General features: G+C 35.6%; 1 protein-coding gene across 7 annotated transcripts in view; it reads left to right on the plus strand.

Moving 5' to 3' along the window:
* tjp2a (tight junction protein 2a (zona occludens 2)) overlaps positions 1-22,378 on the plus strand; it is a 55,686-nt gene that overhangs the window by 5,670 nt on the left and 27,638 nt on the right. For 2 of the 7 annotated variants that reach the window (XM_073829032.1, XM_073829033.1), the window contains exons 1-3: positions 5,012-5,261; positions 8,284-8,407; positions 21,553-21,606. In XM_073829032.1, the coding sequence (XP_073685133.1) occupies positions 5,155-5,261; positions 8,284-8,407; positions 21,553-21,606 (285 nt within the window). In that variant the 5' untranslated portion in view covers positions 5,012-5,154. Of the gene's footprint in view, positions 1-5,011; positions 5,262-8,283; positions 8,408-12,514; positions 12,620-18,466; positions 18,552-21,552; positions 21,607-22,378 lie in introns of those variants that run through there. The other 5 variants (XM_073829034.1, XM_073829035.1, XM_073829038.1 and 2 more) reach the window with 4 other exon arrangements.

The raw sequence follows: 22,378 nt of genomic DNA on the forward strand, positions 1-22,378 counted from the left end.
CCCTGAGCCGTCAATGACTCCCTGACACTGCGCTCCGCTTAACTTGGATCTGGAACTGGATCTGGATCTCTATCTCTATCTCTCTCTCTCTCTCTCTCTAAAACCCTGTTCTGGCGTTGCACAAACTGCATGGCTATTATAAGGGTATGAATTTTTTTTTTTTTTGTGGACAATTAAAAGGTCTCCACAATCTTCTTTTGTTGAAATATAGTATATTTCGTGCTACAGCGCACATTCTGTCAGATACAATTCTGGTGCCTCCGTGTCAATATACTGTACAACGCACAAAGCACACGTACGTTTGCAAGATGTCTGTTAAAGATCAATTGATCTGGAAAGCATCTGCTGTGTACAAACGTCTGGCAGACATGATCAGTAAAGATCATGTTCCATGTTCCATGAAGATATTTTGTACATTTCCTACCGTAAATATATTTAAACTTATTTTCGATTAGTAATATGCATTGCTAAGAACTTCAGTTGGACAACTTTTCTCAATATTAAGATTCTACATTTTCAAGTAGTTGTATCTCAGCAAAATATTGTCCTATCCTAACCATACATTAATGGAAAGCTTTTTTGTTCATCATGATTCATTATTTATAATGTATAAATCTCAATTTTAAAAAAATTGACCCGTATGACTGGTTTTGTGCTCCAGGGACACAAATGTCATCTTTCATCTTTCATCATCTTTTTTTGTTGTTGAGTAAACAGACATTTTGGGTGAAATATCCCTTTAAATTGTGGTTGTTGAGAAAAGGTGCGCTTCTACTTTAGGTGGCCTGATATATTAATACACACAAAAAAAGTGTTGTTAAATGCGTCTCTTGAACTGCTGTAGTGTAAGTGTATTGTGCTATTATTATGTCTAATGTAAGTGTAATGAGAGCCGTGGCCGTGTGCAGACGTATATGGGCTTGTCTGTCTGGGTGAGGTCAAAACACTGCTGACATCTGCAGCAGGTTTCAGCATGTAATGCTGACTGTACCATATATAGTATAGGATTCAGCCCCCTTTTGTGTTTACATTGAATGGTGCTTTGATTCATGTTTGTTTACTCCAATAGATTGATAATTGTCATTTTTATTGGCTTACCAAAAAGCACTTCAAGTTGCATTTACAATATGTGGCAACTTGGTTTATGATGATCACACCTAACTAATATAGCAAACTTTTTATGCTCATTGTAACTATCAGTCGATATTGTTTTTCAGTGGATAAATTACACTATTAAAAATAGTGTAATTTTAACTATAAAATATTGTAAAAAAGCAACAGGAAACAAATACTGTTACATATATTGAAGTCATTAGACTCATTTTGCAAGTGCGAACCCTTCTCATTTCTTTGACTTGCAAATGTGTTTCAAATTATTTATTGTTAATATTTATAATTATGTGTTAGATTAAACATCTAGAATCTAATTACAAGTGGCTTTTCAGATTTATATAATGTTTTTCTAAATTAAAGAAACACCCTTTAGGCCATTTAAAGGAGACGTGTCGTGAAATACCTAACTTTTTGTTTGTTTGAGTGCTATAATCGGGTCCCCGGTGTATTTAGCAATCCAGAAAACATGAAAAAGCACAACTTAGTAACTTTATTTTCGTAACCCTTTCTCTGCAAGTATGTTTAAAAAATCGAGCCAATCATATTTTGCTCCCCCTGTGACCTAGGAAGGGGATCTTATAATACTATCACCCTTTAATCTTCACGTTTCCACCTACGGCATTTCCATTTTGTTTTTGCAAATGACTACAGTGTAGCAGTTCTAACGCCATGGCAAAAGTGCAAGCAAAGCATGCTAACTGTTTTGTTGTTGGCTACACAGATGAGCACTGAGCACTATTTAGAGTACCTGCCTCAAAGGAGAAGCGATTTCCATCCCAGCTGCGTACCTTTACTGTCATAACCAACTGTTTTTGTAACTCATTTATGTTTTTAACATAAACTTGTGAGTATTTAAGTGCAATAAGACATGAAAGAGAACTTAGTTTAGTACACTAATATGCTTTAAGACACAATTTCTGTGTGATAGACATGATAATCAGAACCAAACAGATGTTTTTAGCAGAGTATCTGAGGTATGAGCTGTGAAGGCGCATCTCTATTCTGCAGGGTTCGGAAAATCGCTAGCCGGACGTCCCGGGGTTATTGTGTTTTCCAGTCGGGCTGCCAAAATATTTCACCGGCATCTTAAAGGAGAGGGCTCCTGCAGGTCCTTAACTCCTCAATTCAGTTGTATCAAATTTAATACCATAAAAAGTTTTAAATACATTAAATAGTATAAGAAAAGTCTTAATTATCATTTTAAGAGGTTTTACAGTTGGGTACAGAAAGACAAGAATTGCGATAGGGCTGGATTACATTTTAAAAGGCAATGATGTCACTGAATAAATATGCGCGCTGCACGTTTCAAAGTCAAAACGCAGCACGGATGTCTTTATATGAATGTATCCGAAGGGAAACTGACTGTGGCATTTTCATTTCATCTTATCTAGAATGCCTGATAAAACGTGTTAATGAGTGCGGTGCTGCTTTGTGTACAGCCGTTACTTGGAAAACCGTAATATTTCACTGCTCCTAAAGCGCCACCTCATGACAGAGAACGAATTTGCATTTCCAATAAATTTTTCAGCTGTTTATGGTCCGATATATTGCAAATATCGACCTAGAGCTGGGCAATTTGGCCTAAAATCAAAATCTCGATTAATTGAACATTTTAACCCGATTACGATTAATGAACGATTATTTTATTCATTAATAAAATTATATTTATTTATATTTAAATAATATTTATTTTTTTGCCCTCATAGTTCACTGACAAGTTTTGTACAGTAAATATGCGCACATATTACAAGTGAGAGATTTTTGAATGAAGGGTGCACACACTATCTACTATCTATGATTATTTATTGAACATCAGTGTTGAACAACTGAAATTAAAGCACACATTGCTTAAAATGAAAAGTCACATTTTTCTTAAATTAGTGAAAATAAATAACTTGCACTTTTGGAAACAAAATAAATTATTTATAAAATAATAATAAATAGTAAAAGTAGAAAATAAGCAGTATCTCTTCTAAATAAAATTACTCTTGTATATCCAGTAAATACTTTTTACTGTATAAATACTGTTTAAGCTCTCCATCGACATGTTGGCGGAATAACGCAACGTAACGGAGCGGGGTCACGTGACTCCACACGCAGTAGTGTTTTTAAAGGGAAAGTAATTGAAATAATTGACCTGGAAAAATTTAATTGATTATAGGTTCTGAATGTCGATTTCGATTACTTTTCGATTAATCGCCCAGCCCTATATCGACCCATGTTTTTTATGCAGCAAATACATAAAGTTGTAAATGAAGTTCAAATTGAATGTGCCCTCTAAAAATCTAAACAATTAAGACAGTAATATTAATGTTTTAAATAAATTATATACTTGATTTATCCCTTTTAATGGTATAAAGGCAGAAATAAAATTTGTTGTATAAGATTTTTAGTTTTTGTGAAAACCTGTATCTGAACTGTAAATCATGTTTTGTTTTTTTGTTTTTTATGGCTTAATATGTTACCGTATTTTGTCCAAAAACACTAATACTGTTTATTTTACTTGTGCAGCTCTTAAAAAGGGTCATAAATTGTTGCCGCCGGCATACAGCGCCGTTGCGCTCCGGGCGTCCCGTGTTCGAATCCCGACTCGAGGACCATTCCCGACCCTGCCCCCTATCTGTCTCCCACTTCGCTTCCTGTCAATTCTGATCTGTCCTATCAAAATAAAGGCAAAAACGCCAAAAATAAATCTTTAAAAAAAATGGTCATAAATTGCCTTAAATTGATATTTAAAAATTCTGCAGATACCCTGTAAATAGTGAAATAAAATTCCTTCTTTGATATTTGTGTATTGAAAATATTTTTGATTTGACATGATTTTCTATATTATTAAAAAAGTATTTTTATTCGTCTTAAAGAGACATGCATGAAAACGGCATGTTTTTGCTTCCACTCAAAATAGGCTTGTTCTAATAAATAATCTGTGGGGTATTTTGAGCTGAAACTTCACAGACACATTCTGGGAAAATACTGATTATCATCAAAAGGCTGAAAATTATTTTTGAATGCAAAAAAAAAATAATAATATTTTGACATCGAACTAAATCAGTTTGAAATTTTAGCGATTTATGAATATTGTATGTGTACAGTGGTTTTTTTTTCCGACATTTTTGTTGGCTTTTACTGCTCTGGCGTTTTCCTGCTAGTCTGCCAGCGCACAACACCACAACGCGTGTCTCTAAATAATCCTGTTTCTGGTCTGACGTCTTAACTGATACATTGTAGTAGTTTTTGCAGTTGAGCAGACATTACCAAAGCTGCTCTGTCAAAACGTGACCGGTCAAAACAAGCCCACACATTTGACAGAACATAACATTTGTAACCTAAAAATAGACGGTTTCATTTGCGGGGCTTTAGGTGATTTGGATGAGTGTGGAGGGGATTTTAGAGCCCCTGCACTTCGGCAGCACAATCCCCTCCTGCCCATAATCCAGTGTGCAAACCACTGGACGATAATTTCATCACATACTGGGTGGAGGAAAAGGCCTGAATGCCTGGTTACTCCAATGTAACATGATAAAAACCACCTCTAAGATGTTCTGTTTGCGGATGGACAAATGGTGTACATATGTGTGCATGTATTCGTTAAGGGCGGATGGGTGATAATGGGCGCAGGCTAAGCCAGAAGCGGCGGAGGGATTACAGAGGAACGGGCCAGGGTGCATCCATGATCTGTCACGGCTTAGTACCACAATTATCCCCCCTCTCAGCATTTTCATTAGACTAATGTTTGAGATCTCCAGAATTATGTAAGAGTGACGCTCTGCCAGCCTGCCCAACGTGGTCGTTGTTTTCTCACTCTCTCTCTTTTCCCTCTCTTGTCCTACGAGGAGAATGAAATGGGCATCTACGAGATTCCACAGAGCAGGAATGATTCACTACTGCAATGATGGGTCTAATAGAACAATGCGTATTTAGTGCTTTAAATGAGATTATACATAGCTTTGTTGGTGATGTGGTGACATTATAGTTGGTGAACAGAGAGGTTAAGTGTCGCTGAGAGCCTCTGTAGATCTAAGGAACAGAGAAGAACTTAAAATGAAGTACAAGAAATTCATCACCATCATGCAAGCGGCCATCGGGGTCGCGCCGCTCAACAAGCGTGAGCTGATGCCGCCCGGTCGGAGGTTGTGGAGACCCTCGGGGTGAGTTATGTAGAAGATACTAGAGAGAAAAAGCGAGAAATTAACATTTGATGTTGCATATATTTTTGCTTATTCTGTACTATAATTGTTGCTCTATGTTTGACATGATACAGAGTTTATATTGCTTTGTGTTTCAGACATGAGTTATACCTCAAATCGTGGAACTTGTTAGGAGAGGTGCGCTGTTCTGTTACTGAACTTATAAATGTAGTCCAGCAGATGATGAAATTATGAAAAATTGCATATAAAGTACATAATTGACAGAAAAACATGGTATCATTAACTACTTTACATCATTATGCAATACACAATGTGATATAAAGTCACGATTCAATGCATTGCAAAGCATACCATAGACTGTGATCAGGAATATAGCTACCAAACATAAGAAAGAGACACTAAAACTAAAATCACTCATTTTTAATGCTACAATGACATTTAGGCATCGCATTACAATATGTTAGATGTTTATTCTGGGATTTGCTAAAGATTAGGCTCACACTTAACTGTTATTGAATTATTATTGTTTTTAAAGATTCACTTTAAGGGTTTTATATTGTACACTTTAAATGAAACAAACTGGAGCTGCAAAGCGATTAGTCGCGATTAATCGATTTAAAATAAAAGTTTATGTTTGCATACTATATGCGACCACAAAACCAGTCATAAGGGTCAATTTTCTGAAATTGAGATGTATGTTTGGTTTGTTATGATAGGAGAATATTTGGACGAGATTCAACTATTTAAAAATCTGGAATCTGAGGGTGCAAAAAAAAAAAAACGAATTATTGAGAAAATGGCATTTAAAGTTGTCCAAATTAAGTTCTTAGAAATGCATATTACTAATTTAAAATTAAGTTTGGATTTATTTGTGGTAGGAAATTTACAAAATGTCTTCATGGAACATGATCTTTACTTAATATTCTAATGATTTTTGGCATAAAAGAAAAATCTATTATTTTAACCCATATAATGTATTGTTGGCTATTGCTACAAATATACCTGTGCTACTTAAGACTGGATTTGTGGTCCAGGGTCACATATGTGTGTATATATTTAAGAATATATAAATACAAATACTTACGTATATATTAAGGAAAATGTTAGATTTCTATGTAAAATATTCATATTTATATATAATATGCATTTCTTACATAAAATCCATACAATTTTTTTAAATATGTACATGTGTGTTTATATATACTTAATAAATATGTACACACACATATAGTATGCAAACATAAACTTATTTTGAATTGATTATTTGCGACTAATCGTTTTGCAGCTCTAAAACAAACCCAGTTCAGTTAAAGTAATTGAGAAAGGGAAGCAGCTGTAATTGATCTTAGTGTTTTTGATGTTCACTACGTGAGTTGACTTAAAAGGGAACTCAGTCAACTCAGTGAATGTAGTATGAACCTTTCAAAAGGTACACCTTATTTACCCCTAAAGTCTACAGTTGAGGTCAAAAGTTTAGACTGAGGGACTCATATGCAACTATTACAGAAGGTTCAAACGCTCACTGATGCTCCAGAAGGAAAAACAATGCATTAAGAGCCGGGGGTGAAAACTTTTTGAATTTGAAGATCACGGTAAATCTTCTGGGAAATATGCAAGTATCTTTTGTAGCTTCTTGAGAGCAGTACTAAATGAAAAAAAAATGATGCGCGAAATAAGAAAAATATACACATTTTCATTTTGTTCAAAAGTTTTCACCCCCTGGCTCTTAATGCATTGTTTTTCCTTCTGAAGCATCAGTGAGTGTTTGAATGGATCTCAGTGTGAAAAGATGGATCTCAAAATCATACAGTCATTGCTGGAAAGGGTTCAAATACACAAAAACACTTTGTGGGACCTAAAGGATTTTTCTGAAAAACAGCTGGAAGTTTAACTGTTCAGGACAAACAAGGGACTCATGAACAAATATCACTAAACAAAAAAACACAGCTGTAACAACACAGTATTAAGAATGAAGCATATGTAAACATTTGAACAGGGTCATTTTAATAAATTCAACTATTATTTTCTCTTGTGGACTATATATAATTTTTTTTTTTTATGTGTAATATCTTATCCAGGTCAGTACTAAATAAAAAATAACATGCATTTTATATGATCCCTTTTATTTTGGTAAAATTACCTTTTTGCAACTCTACATATTAGTACGTTAAAGGTACAGTATTAGCACCTAAAGTGTACATATTAGTACCTAAATAGTGTATATTAGTACCTTCTCAAAGGTTACCAACCCCATTTACAGCTTTTATTCCTGAGTGTAAATGTGTGGCCTTCTGACACATCTACGCTCAAGACTATCAATGGAAACGTCAACTCAGACATCAGTTGCAAGTTTTCCAGGGACAAGAAGCACTCTCCGTTTTGTCAGGAAATGTCCTTCCGAAGTCTAGTTTTCTTTTGAACATTTCAGAGTCGTAATTAACTGTTCCAGTTTGTTGAACCTGAGGACTCTCATTACTGAAACATTACTCCTGCAGGCTACCTTCCTGGCAAAAAGCAGTTATGCTGAACAGTGCAGTTAATAGTTACAAGTTTCTTGCCAAAGAGATCAAGTGTACTCCATTCATAGCATTCATTCCTTTTCTTACAATGCTTTTGACGCGTTTTGTCAATTATAAAACAGTTTCTTTATGTACTCAAAGCACTTTCGTTAAGCTAAGCTCTGAATTTTCTTGTCAGGCTAAGCTACAACAAAACATACTTCATGATCAGGTGTAATTGCAGGGTTAGATATTTTATTTACATGCACACACACTAACATTTAGTAAACATGTTTTAGCTCTTGACAGATCAACCAGATCAGCATTTCATACTGACTTGTGGCTAGGACTCTTTGAGGCTGTTTGAGAAATAATGGTTCATTCTCTTTTTCTGTTTTACTCTGAAAATCTCTTTATATTTAGCTGGTTTTACAATGACTAACATTTTGTTGTTGTTGTTGTTGTTGTTGTTGACTTATAAGAGTGTGTGATCAGTTTTATTAACTAAAAATGTGTTTTTACAGTGACCAGTCCAACCAGATAGAGTTATTCCGGTCAAGCCGCTCCAAAAGGTTTTCCTTGACCCACGAAGCTCAGTATTTGTGTCTACGACGTCTCTCTGCTCCCAGCTACCCAGCCCTTTTACAGGTACTGCACTCTACAAAGTTTCTCAAGAAAACATTGCAATTATTATTAAAACGTTTCCCTGTTGACATGTATTTTGAAAGTTAGGACTAATATATATACACCAAATGCACCAAACAAAAATAATAATAATAAAAAAAAAAAATTAAATTACTTTGGGTTTTTTATAAAAATAAAAAAAACATTAGTATTTGATAATGAGCTTATATTGTATTTTTATCTTATTTATTATTCCCAAATATAACATTTGTTTGCCACTCACACTGGATGTATATTTTTTGCTTTCTTATATAAAACATCTTTTTTAATTTCTCTGTCGAAAATTATGAAGAGGAACTGACATCATTCTGTTTTTAAGAGGAAGTTTAAAAGTGAGAAGTTCGAGAGATCTTTCTGTGTGCGTGTATTAGGGTGTGTTCACACTTGTAGTTCAGTTTGTTTGGTTCATTCAGTCTGGACCAAAAAGAAAAAGGCACATTTGGTCCTAGTCCGCTTAGCATTCATACTAGCATTTTTGTCAGCGAACCGAAAAATACTGAATCTAAAGGCATAGTGACCAGTTCACAACCTGAACAACAGTGACGTATATTTCGTGACAGAACTCACCGAACACTAAAAAAAAAAAAAAAAGGAAAAGGTGCGTTCAACTTAAAGCTAAATACACCTAATGCTGTCTGCCAGACTAAGCGTGCTTATTGTTGCGTGTATATGGTTTTATTTTCACCAAATGCAAACTCAAAGAGCTCATTAAAGGCACTTTTTTTTCTTGTTTGCCCTTTGCTCATTTTGTTATGGAGACACCACATGTTCCTTTTAATGAAATCATGTTGCATAGCATTGCATCTTGTCATTACTTCCTGTTTTTGGTTTGTTTATAAGTATTTGGTCTGTGTCGCGTACATTTCATTCAAACTGCACTAGAGTTCATTTGGAAGCGGACCAAGATCCATCTTTTTTTAGCATCTCGGTCCACTTGTTTGGTGCACACCAGGGTTCGGATGTCAGCGTTCACATGAACTCAAATGAACCGCACTAACAGAGCAATTGCACCAGAGATAGTTTTAATCAAACCAAACATGGCAAGTGTGAACACACCCTAAGTGTGAAGGCTGCTATCCAAACCCTGGTACGCACCAAACAAGCAGACCGAGACGCTAAAAAGATTGAGCTTTGTCCGCTTCCAAATGAACTCTGGTGTGGTTCGATTGAAATATGACTGTGACACAGACCAAATACTTCTAAATGAACCAAAAACAGAAAGTAATGACAAGATGCGATGCTATGCGACATGGTTTCACAAAGAGAACAAGCGGTGTATTCAAAACAAAATGAGCAGAGGGCAAATGTGGAGCAACAAGGAGATAAAGTGCCACAGGTGGTGAAAATTAATTCATATACACGCAACAATTAGCACGTTTAGTCCAGCAGACCGCATTAGGTGTGTTCGACTTATACCACTTTAAGTCAAATGCATCTTTTCCTTTTTTTTGGAGTTCCGTCACAAAATATGTTATTCAACCCGACCAATCAGGTTGTGAGCTTATCACTATGTCTTTAGGATTGATTATCTTTAGGTTCGCTGGCAAAAATGCCAGTGTGAATGCTAAGCGGACCAGGACCAAATGTGTCATTTTCCTTTTTGGTCCGGACCAAATTTACCAAACAAACCGAACTACAAGTGTGAACACACACTTACTCAAATTAACTGCAACAAACAAGTGGACTATTGTCTCAGTCCACTTGTTTGGTGCGCACCAGGGTTCGGATGGCAGCGTTCACACTTACTCAAATGAACTAACAGAGCAATCACACCAGAGTTCATTTCAATCAAACAAAACATGACGAATGTGAACACACCCTTAGAGAGAGAGAAGTTACCACAGTCATGTGACACTAATTTGTTCCAAGAAGCTGTGGTTTACAGTGAATTTATAACAGTTAAGGGGCATTGCCTAAAACCCCTTAGCTATTATAAATTTACTTTAAACCACAGCTTTTACCCATTCGGTCAAATACTGTGATGCAAAGTGAATACTAGTTTTAATTTGTCTAAAGCAGAATAATCAACAGCTTGCCGTGCATTAAAGGATCTTAAATGCTTAAATTGGCTCAACCAATCAGAATCAAAGACATGAACTACTCGTTTTATCATTTAAAGGTTGTATCAGCGATTTCTAGCCTAAAACATAAAGTGTCAAATTCAGCTGACCTTTCTTCACGATCCGCTCGCTGCCTGCCCCATAAATTGTCTGTGAAAAAACCACGTCTCTCTGGTCAGCCTAGGGTCCGAGATATGCCAAAAAAACAATCGGCACTACCAACCTTTCCACAGATAAACAAACAGTGTTCCAACCAATCAGCGTCAGGGGTTTGGTGTTGTGGACTTTCCTACTGGTGCAGGGATGTGAGGGAGGCGGAGCGAAAGTCCACAACACCAAACCCCTGACGCTGATTGGTTGGAACACTGTTTGTTTATGTGTGGAAAGGTTGGTAGTGCCGATTGTTTTTTTGGCATATCTCGGACCCTAGGCTGACCAGAGAGACGCGGTTTTTTCACAGACAATTTATGGGGCAGGCAGCGAGCGGATCGTGAAGAAAGGTCAGCTGAAATTGACACTTTATGTTTTAGGCTAGAAATCGCTGATACAACCTTTAAATTTTACCATTGTATCCACCTTTTTATTTTTCCGTAAGATGCTGTGATTCATTAATTTTATGGGTCTGGCTTCCAGGCTTATCCACGTCCATCTATTTTTAGCTGTACAAAACAACTCGTTTTGCTGCTTGATCTTACAAATTGGTGTGTCTTACCGCATGATTTAAACATATTATCTTAATTATGAACACACTAGTTTGTAGTGCGAACATATTTACCGTTTACAGCACGTTGTTATTCTTATTCTGGGTTATTTCCCTATAGCGGCAAATAAACTGGAAATCTCCCCATAGGTTTACTTCAGCCTTGAAAAATAAGGTAGAGACTGCAGTACTTTGTATGGAAGTACTATGGTACTTTTTTGCCCTGTAAGGTAACTTTTTAATTTGAGTCCCAGCCTTTGATGGCGATAAAATTTGCATTTACACTAAACAGTGTCTGAATGAATTTAAACTGTTACTAGAGCATCCATATTTGCTTGTTTGCTGTTAATGCGCTCATTTGGGAGCCTATTATGGGATTGGTGAAATATAAACCTCCAGGTTTTCCCCTTTTGTGTGTTTATTTTAATTCTACCATGCTGAATCTTTTAAATAAAGCGTTTGGAGCGACAGCTGGCGTTAGCCACAGCAAGTATCATCTCGCTAAATAAGCTGTGAAGTTCCTCATTTCATTATCATGGGTCTTCTCTGTGTCCAGCGCCCATCTCAAAAACTTGGAGAACCGGAGAAACAACTTTTGGACATGGAACTTACGTTACAAGTTTCCATAATGGCACGGAGCAACTATTATTTTATAGCAAAAGGCATCATTTTACCACCACAGGAACGCGCCGTCCGTAAAATCACTGTCCGATTCGGGCAAGATTAAAATCACAGAAAGGCTGTGGTAGTTATTACATATCCTTCTACATCTCCAAGTAGAACTAATTCCAAAATTTTAAACTACTGGAGAGATAATCCCTAGAAAATAGGCGAGTCCTACAGTGTGGAAGACTTGATTTATGAATATTAATTACGTACGTTACGTGCCTGGAAGCTTTAGTACGGTTGCTAAGCAATGCAAGCGCGTCCTAATTGATATTCATGAGCTAAGCCTCAAGTCGATGGATAAGAGATTTTGGAATCGTCCATTGTACCTCATAGGGTACGCCGTGAAAGAAATGCACTTAATGCAATATTGCTTGTTGTTTAATTCTTCGGATCACATTTGTCCACATTTAGCGGCAAGGGAAAGAGACTGTAATGTGAAGAAAGAGGTATTAGTCGAAGATTCAATTGAGGTTAAAATACGATGGTTCTCATTACCGCCCCTATTGATTAATTGGTACGTTCGGGATTTACAGTACAATAGTTTAAATGTTTAGGCGCTTGTGCTGTCGCTATTCAGTTTTCGGAGTTGTTAGCTATAGGTTTTATTTACTCGCCATAAATATTAAGCCATTTTTTTTTCAAGTAAACATCTTTATTTTATAGTTTAGCCTTAGTGCAGTTTGCATGATGCCCGTTGTTGTGGGGAGACGGTTCTTTCTGAGTAGAAATGTTAAGGACTATTATCATGTGAGTACTGTTAAAACTTCTTCAGGTCGCTATTTTAATTTCACAGAGCTTGTTTTAACTTAAACCCTGTTTTATAAGGTGCACACTTGCTCATGTTAATATCCACTTTACAACCACCTGCTTGCTGTATTTCAATACAATAGCGATGGATATAGTGTATCTAAACGTCGAAGTAACACGTTACGTTGCTTATAAACCAGATTATAAGGACAGCTGTTTTCTATCGCAAGCGACATTTAATAACTATCAAAATATACTATCAAAAACAAACTATCAAATATTTAAATATTTAGTAAATCAAGTATATACTGGAAGACTGTTTTAATGAATATTGTTTTTATGTGTTGCACAAGCAGCTTTAGGGAACATGCTTTTGTAAGTGCAGGGATGCTAAAGTGTGTGTTTTATTAATTATTTAATATTGCTTATAATTATTTAATATGACGAAAAAAGTAATTGGAGACGTTTTTTTAAGTGTCACCAGCAGAGGGACCACCACACCAGTTTTACCATAACAATGCTTCATAATGTGGAATTATTTTAGCTGTTACTATATGAGAAATTAATGTTAGGTATTTTTTACTTCGTGTTTTTACATCAAACTGAACAAATCCTCTCTAAGAGCAGCTCTGTTTTTTTTTTTGTTTTTTTTTCCATGCTCACACATCTTTACTCAAACCTGGATTCGATTTGTGCTCTTTTATGTAATGTTCATTATAAGTCTCATATGTTTCACCTGAAATGAGACTTATGTTTATGTTTCACTAGAAGCATATATGTTGGGGCTTGGAGTAAAAGCCGGCGTTGACTGATTTCAGTCTTTTTGAGGGACACAGACAGCTAAAGCTGCTTATCTATAATGCAGAGGGAATTCTGTCTGCTGCTGCTGTCTGCACGCATTGTGCCTGTTCTGTCTAACAGCACACTGCATACGGTTCAGCATGCTTTCTGATGGCTCAGCAATGGTGTACCTTGCTTAATTAAACTGCAAATGCTTTAAAAAATGTATAGGGTCTATAATACGCCATATTGTAGTTATAAGATTATGTAAATTGAAGATTTTGCTTGTTTGTTTTCTTGCTGCTCAGAAACTTCCTGCCAGTATAATACTGTCAACACCACGCTTACCTGTTATAGGCTTTTAGTATCACAGCTCAAATTTTGCTGTCATAAAAAAAAAGTTTTGCTGTCATAAGTCCAGACAGTGTTCCTCCTAATTGTTGACTTGCACAGGATATCTTCTTGAGTCCTTTCTGCAGAAGTCCTATCTTCCTGCAGCACATGGTTAGTTTTGGAAGATGGTCGGTTCTGGACAGACCCGTGTGTTTTTTTTTTTTTTACACAGTCATTGAGTCATTTATCATTGGTACAGTGCCTTGTGAAATTATTCATACCCCTTCATTTTTTTTCACATTTTGAAATGTTGCTGCCTTATGTTAAACTACTTTAAATTACTTTTTTCCCCACATCAATCTACACTCCCTACTCCATACTGGCAAAGCAAAAAATTGTTTTTTAACATTTGTGCAAATTTATAAAAATAAAAATAAACTGAAATAAGCACATTGCATAAGTATTCATACCCTTAACTCAGTACATAGCTGAAGCACCTTTACAGCCTCAAGTCTTTTTTGGGTCTGATGTGACAAGCTTTGCACATCTGCATTTGGAAATTATCTGCCATTCTTTGCCTCACCTTTTCACCTCTCAAGCTCTGTCAGCTTGGATGGGGGCTGGCAGACATTTTCTAGAGTCCTAGTTGTTCCAATCGGCTTCCATTACGGATAATGCTTCTGTGAACCTTCAATGCAGCAGATTTTTTTCTTAACTCTTCTCTAGATCATTGCCTTAACACAAGTCTGTCACTGAGCTCTACAGGCAGACAGTTATCTTGACCTCAGGACTTGGTTTTTGCTCTGATATACATTTTTCGCTGTTAGACCTTTTCTGAGAGGTGTGTGCCTTTCTAAATCAGACTCATTCAAATGAATTTGCCACATTTTAACTCCACTCAAATTGTAGTAACATCTATGTAACATGAATGCACCTGAGCTAAATTTTGAGTGTCCAAGAAAAGGGTAAGAATACTTATGCAATGGGATCTTTTCAGTTTTTTATTTTAAATACATTTGCACAAATGGGAGTGTAGATTGATGTGGGGAAAAAAGTAATTTAAAGTAGTTTAACACAAGGCAGCAACATAACAAAATGTGAAAAAAAAAATGAAGGGGTGTGAATAATTTCGCAAGGCACTGTACTTATGAGCTTTTTGGTTGGAAATTGCAGGTGTGTTTCTTCACATTTCAAACTGGCTGACTATTTCTGTGGCTTGAGAAGTTGTTAGTGTCAAAGCAGATATTTAGTGTCCTTTTCTTATTTAATTTACCAAATTACAAAGATACTTTATTCTTCATTTAAATCATTACTTTATTTAAAAAAAGGAGGGGGGGGGATCATGGTTTCCATGAAAATATGAAGCAGCACAACTGTTTTAAACATTGCTAATAATACTAAATGTTTTTGAGCAGCAAATCAGCATACTAGAATGATTTCTGAAGGATCATGTGACCCTGAAGACTGGAGTAATGATGCTGAAAGTTCAGCTTTGATCACAGGAGAAAATTACATTTTACAATATTATTGGGTCATTCTGTGTCAACTCAACCTGAGGTCTCCAGCTAAATTTCCATTTGGCTAATATTTTTTCTGAAGAAAGGCAGACTTTTATAGCGAAGAATGTTAAAATATTAAATGTCATGGATGAACATTTACTAAGTAATCCACTATTTTGTAGAAGGAGATTCTGAGCCAAATTACAAGTGGGTGAAATGACTTCAGAAAGATGGCTGCACTTCTGTATTATTTGTACACAGAGATTGGTAATGTATGTCTGTTAGTAAAATCTGTTGACTTTAGCAATCTTTGTTGCAGTATATGCCAGTGGTGACCATTCAAAAATGGGGAAACAGCACTTTTCAAGTCTTTTTTCTCCAAAGTTTGCATGCCTGTAACTCAAAAAGTATTTAAGGTATCTTATGCCCTTGCAGATATTGGGTCTTAACTAACTTTACTTTTGGCATCTTCGTTTTTAAGGCCCTATATGGTTCAGTTCCATAGATATTGGAATTTCAAAATGGCTCCAGGAGTAAATTGTTAAATTGTACACATTTTTAGTGGTCAGAAACCAAGTGGGTCAATTTGCAGAAATATAAGACTTCATTTCTTTTAAAGAGAAAGGTGAAACTAGAGATGTATCTTGTTTCCTTCTGTCAAAAAAGCTACTTTGAACAAACCATTCTGAGTGCAGTAAATATTCCTTTTCCAAAGTTTGTGTGCCTATAACTCAGGAAGTATTAAAGATATCGTAATGTGATTTTTGATAATCTTCATTTTCAAGGCCCTACATTGTTCAGTCCCTGAGATATGGGGATCTCAATGAGGCTCCATTTTCAGATTGATTAATATTACCCATTTTCAGTGGTTGAAAACCAAATGTTGGTCACTTTGTATACAGCTGATACATATTTTATTTAAGGCGAGACACTGAAGGTGAATAGGGTAAAACAATTAACTAATAGTTATCACCTTACTTACGCAGTTAATTGATTACATTGATAATTCAAACATTTTTTGTATTACAAGTTTTCTAAAATGTTAGGTTTAAATATGCAAATGAGGCATTATTTAATGAAATATGCGCTAATGTGCATACATTTCTAGTACAAAAATCTAAACACTGGATGAAGTCAGGTTCAAAATTCTTGTTTAATTTATTGACATATTAGAGTAAATGTTTTTACGGAGGGGATTTTGGGTATCTCATTTTGTCACTCTATAATTTAGAAAAACCTTAGAACAGACAGAAAAACATGTATTTACCATTTTTGGGGGAATAAAATGTTAAATAAAGTAAATTATATATGAACAAATCCCTCTGTAAAAAACCTTCAGGATATAGACGGGAATAAAAATATAAAGTTTGGTGTGTGTAAGTGCTACTGAAGTGGAGGATTTATGGCTCAGTTTTGGAGAAAAAACTCATTTTGAGAAAACGGCCTTTAAAAATGTATTGTTATTGAAATCTATTGACATAGATAAAGTGCTATGAAAGAAACACTTAACACTGTCTTTTCTATGTTTTCTTTCCACTAGAAATAAAATACTTTATAAAACACCAAAAAGCCCAAAATCTCAAACTTGACAGGTGCATGAAAAAAACGTTTTTTTTTTTTTGTGCCCTTAAAGAGCAATGTCTGAAGAATAAATAATGTTGAAATTAGAAATGAATCTTGTTTCCCTCCATCAAAACGATTGTATAGGACATACCTTTTTGAGACCAATCTCTGTGTAAAAATAATATTATGATGCTGCCATCTTTCTGAAGTCGTTTTTACACCTTGTAATTTGGCTCTAAATCTCAGGCGAACATTGCTATTTTGACCCCAACCCACTCCAAAATAGTGGATTACTAAATATTCATCCTTGACATTTAATATCTTGCCTTTCATCATTATACATGCCTATCTTTCTTAAGAAAAAATATTAGCGAAATCAAAAACTTGAGCCGGGAAAGTTTTTGAAATTTGGTCGATTTAAGATGGAATGACTCTTTTGTATTTTTAATTAAATAAACTCACCCTCTGTAAGCATAAGATACTTTTTTTAAGTCTTGCCAAACCCAAACTTTTGAACGGTAGTGTACAGTACTAGTCAAAAACGACTTATTATTAATTGTTCATCCACGTTTGAAAAATTATCAGCAGCAAAACTAAGCAGTAACACACATGCTGGAAATTGTTGTTGTTTTTCCTTACCTATCTGGTCTAATTCATCCGTTTCATAAATTCTTAAGTTGAAGTTTTAATTTTATGAGGTAGTTGATATATGCATAATGTACAGTATCTGCAAAGCCATTTTCAAACATTTAAGTAAAAGTCAGAAGGTCAATAGAAAAATTGTCCGTTTTCGCCAAATGTTTTTGTTTGTACTATTTCAGGAGAGATGAGTGAGTGTCTAGGTGAAAAATGAATGAATGCTCCTCAGAAGACCATAGGAAACCAAACTAATTTTTCACAGCTCTCAGGTCCCTTACTAGGTTACCTTCGCCAATCTGTTGTTGTAGCATTGGACTGAGAGCTCAGAGACCTGCTGTTGCACAACGCAATAATACAAGCTCAGTTACAGTGAGAAATCAATTCTTTGACATGGTTCTCCAGTAATCTGTTCTGGTTATCACGGTAAAGAGAATTGAGGGCAGCTCATATGCCACACGTTAATCCTGTCTTGGATAAGATTTGAGCCTGAGTTAGAAAGCCATTATTGATCAAAGAACATTGATGATGTTTAGTACTACAGTTTTCTAATATAGCACTATTATGGCATTCAATTCTATACGGCTTTCGAAAATGAGAAAATACCAGCACTTAGGTGCTCCAAACCCCATAATCCTTCTAAATTATGATTAAAAACGCTGAAATCACTGCTAATCTACTCAACCCTCTTGCATGTTCAAAACCCCATCTTGTAGAAAGAAATCCCAATCCAAAAGCATCAGTGTTTTGAAGGTGCTACTTGCTTTTCCGTAAGCTGCGAAGAGCTTTTAATGTCAACCTAGATAGAGCTGTATCATTTGATTAATTGAAATAGAATTTTAATTTAATAGCTCAGCAGTAGACAGTGCCTCGCCTGCCCTGTTTTTTTTTTTTTGCGTTGTTGCTGCCATGGGTCGCTGTGGACAGTCGGATTTGCGCAGAATGTAGGCCAGCGGCATCGGTCTTACGTCAAAGGCAGACAGATGCATTGTGCCGAGGGGTGATGCGCTTTGGCCCAGAGACGCTGTGTTCACGGGAGAGGTGACAACATGAAGACGGTCCTCTCGCTCCACAGGAAATGGGCGCACACCATCAAGGCCATTCGCATCCTCCAGGGCATCGTAAGCATGGTTTCTGGGCTTTCACTGTGCAGCTTCACCTGTTAATGTCTTTGCGTGAAGTGTAACTTTTTAGTTTAGTTTGTTTGGATTTGTATATTTGACGATATATGTTTTTTTGCCAAATGCTTTTCATTTGCTGTCAACGTTTAGACTTTAGACAGAATGGCGCAGTGTTTGGTAGGAGTGCAAATATGGGCAGGAAAATTCATAATTGTTAAAAAAAAAATGCTAAAATGAAAACATATGGAAGGATATTTACTGTAGCATTGGCATTTTACAACTGAAAATGAGTCATATTTTATTTGTTTGTTTTTCATTTTTTTTAAATGTTTGTTATTATAGTAATTACAATTACATTTGTTGAATTTTTATTGTCAGTATGATACACTGAAATATACATTTTATTGCATTTAATGCACTAATGCTTTATATTTTGATTTAGAAATTCAGTGGAAATTGCCAAGGTTTAGGAATGGGTTGAAAAGTTTTCTGCAAGTTTATGACACTGTCATGAAGAAAATACATGGTGATGTAATTGGTTTTCTGGCTAGATCATTAATTGTAGTGATTAAATACTTATGCACCTGTGTTGATTTACCAAAGTGCTTTTTGCAATGGCTGATTTTGTTCCCAAAACTTTATGATATAATTCACAGCAAAGATTGATTACATAATGTGGAATAATGTAACATTTTTCAGCGTAATTTTTCATTTTATTCATGTGTGCTAAAAGAAGTGGTAATACAGTGTTGGAATTTGTTGTATTTTTTTGTTATTTTGGTTGTCCACTCTCGGTTTTCCAACTTTTTCATGCACTTTGAAAGTGTTTCATAGTGTTTTTTCAGACTAGTAGAAAGAAAACACCCAAAAGATACTGTTAAGTGTTTCTTTTATAGCACTTAATCTATTTGTGTCAATAGATTTGAATTACAATACATATTTTTTAAAGGCCGTTTTTTCAAAATGAGTTTTTTTACTCCTACACTGAGCCATAAATCTCCACTTCAGTGGCACTTACACACACCAGACTTTCCATTTGTGTTCTGGTCTATATTCTGAAGGTTTTTACAGAGGGATTTGTTCATATATCATTTGCTTGATTTTATACATTTTATTCCCCCAAAAATGGTAAAAAACGGTTTTCTGTCTGTTCTAGGTTTTTTCTGAATTATGGAGTGACAAAATGAGATACCCAAAATTCCTTCTGTAAAAACATTTGACTCTTTGTCAAAAAAATTAAACAAGAATTTTGAAACTGACTTCATCCAGTGCTTAGATTTTTGTACTAGAAATGCAAATTAGCACATATTTCATTAAATACTGCCTCATTTGCATATTTAAACCTAACATTTTAGAGAACTTGTAATACACTTTTTTTTTTTTTTTTTTTTTTTTATTACCCTATTCAGTGTCTCGCCTTAAATATAAAAAGTAGGGCAGTATAGATCCTACAATCCCATGCTTTCAAGCTAAAAACATTAGCACTAGACCAACAGGTCATGTTTGACTTTCAATCCACTGACCTAAAAATACTAAAGATCATCTGAGCTTTTGAATTGTTCAGTGATAATCAAATAAGTGAGAACATGGTGCACTGAACTTTTTTATCATTAAACTGGTCATTTGCTGTTTACAATGAACTTTAGCCATATCAAAATGGTAAATGATCATAATAGATTATTTGTGTATTACATACACCACTAAAACAAATTCACGTCTGGATATTGCAGGATTGTGTTGGTAAAAGGTGAGATCATGAAGGTATTGCATGGTTTAATTTAAATTAAAACTAGTGCATTAATGAAATTTTAGATTATAGCATGAAGAAATCCAACACATTGAAATCAATTATACTTGAAATGCTAAAAGGCATCGGTTCAGTTGTGAATTCTGGGTTGAGAATTATTTAGGGCAATACTGGGATTCATATTTGGTTGAGAAGATTAAAGAGCAACAATCATAATCACCCAGCGTGCACACGGGCGGATGAAGAGGTAACTAGAGGCGTTTCACGGCACAGGGCTGCACGTGGCTCTCAGACTGATCCTGCAGGCCATGTTTATAGTGTTTAAAGGGGTCATCGGATGCCCATTTTCCACAGATTCATATGAATCTTTAGGGTCTTAATAAAGTCTTTAATATACTTTGGTTAAAAATTCTCAATAGTAGTGTAAAAAAAACACCCTTTTACCTTGTCAAAATCAGCTCTGCAAAAAATCTGCTCATTTTATGGCATGGGCCCTTTAAATGCAAATGAGCTCTGCTCACCCCGCCCCTCTCTGATGTGGGATTATGAGATGTAATGTTTACTTCAGCCGCATTTAGCCACATTTAGACGCTTTTAGCTGTGTTTATCGGCGAAACTTGCCAATTTGCAAAGATGCATAAAACCGAAAATCGACACAATGGAAATCGTTTCAGCTCGGTGGGGGCGGGTCTAAGGTAAAACGCTCATCAACTGTGTCTTCACAACGACAAGAAGCTGAGAATGACCTGATTTTAAAAAGGGGATATTACTTTTAAAGATTAAAAAAATACCACTGGGTGGATTTTTGTCATTGTAGGGTGGTTGTGCACACAAACTGCCAACACACATTAATGTTCAAACAACATGTAAAAGTGAGTTTTGCATCCAATGACCCCTTTTACTCACTGAACAGGATTCCTTTTAAAATAATTACTTTCAAAAAATGTCAGCTTTTTATAAAACAAAAAAAAAAAAAAAAAAACATGCCATACATTTGTTAATCATTTATTTTTTTCCTTGCAGCCCACATGATGTTTTTTCTGGTTAAATATATAGATGCATTTCAGTTCAGTCTGTTCTTTGAGTAAGTAGATGAGCTCATGTAAATGGGTTGAAAGAGAAGCGCTCCTACTGTATACTTTTTCACTGTGGCAGCACCACGCTGCAGATTTTGCTCAGGAGATCAGTGATAAATGCTGTAACTTGACTCTGTCCATCACTGTCCTACATATAAGCCTGTTCTTACTGTTTCAGAACCCAGTCATGGAGGAGACGGTGTGGGAGCAGTACACTGTGACCCTACAGCGGGTGAGTACTTCACAATATTCTTATTTCAAGACCCAGTGTACTCATAGATGTAATTGTCCCCACCACTTTTTGCCATGGTCAATATTGTCCCCATCTCGCGGCAAGGGCGTACCTGATGCAGATGGAACATATATGACATTCGTTTCTGTTAAATAAGCTGCGATCTGGTGCTAGAATCTGTTGTTTTTTAAATCATGGTGAATGTTCGCTGCAATGTTTTTAGTGACGGAGCATTTTCTTGTGGCTCTTGCACACAATCACACACCAGCGCTTCAACTTATGGCTTAAACATTGCAGAGACTATCTGTTCATTCCGGTTAAATTACAAAACAAAACACATACACTCTTAAACATAAAGGTGCTCAGAAGATGCCATAGAAGAATCTTTTTTGTCTAAGTGGTTCCCTAAAGAACCTTTAACATCTGAAGAACTTTCTGTTTCACAAAAGGTCCTCTGTGGTGAAAGACGGTTCTTGAGATTATAAAAAGGTAAGAAAGAGATGGTTCTTTAAAGAACCTTTGACTGAATGGTTCTTTGTGAAACCAAAAATGATTATCCTACGGCATCGCTTGAAGAACCTTTTAAAGCACCTTTATTTTTAAGAGTGTATGTGTCCCTGCTCTGCATATACGATTGATTATTGAAAAACATCTCTGATTTTAGTAACAACTGTGGGCGAATTCTACCACTACACTCTTAAAAATAAAGGTGCTTCAAAAGGTTCTTCAAGCGATGCCATAGAAGAAACATTTTTGATTCCACAAAGAACCA

This window comes from Garra rufa, chromosome 23, assembly GCF_049309525.1.
Source record: "Garra rufa chromosome 23, GarRuf1.0, whole genome shotgun sequence".
Taxonomy (NCBI): domain Eukaryota; kingdom Metazoa; phylum Chordata; class Actinopteri; order Cypriniformes; family Cyprinidae; genus Garra; species Garra rufa.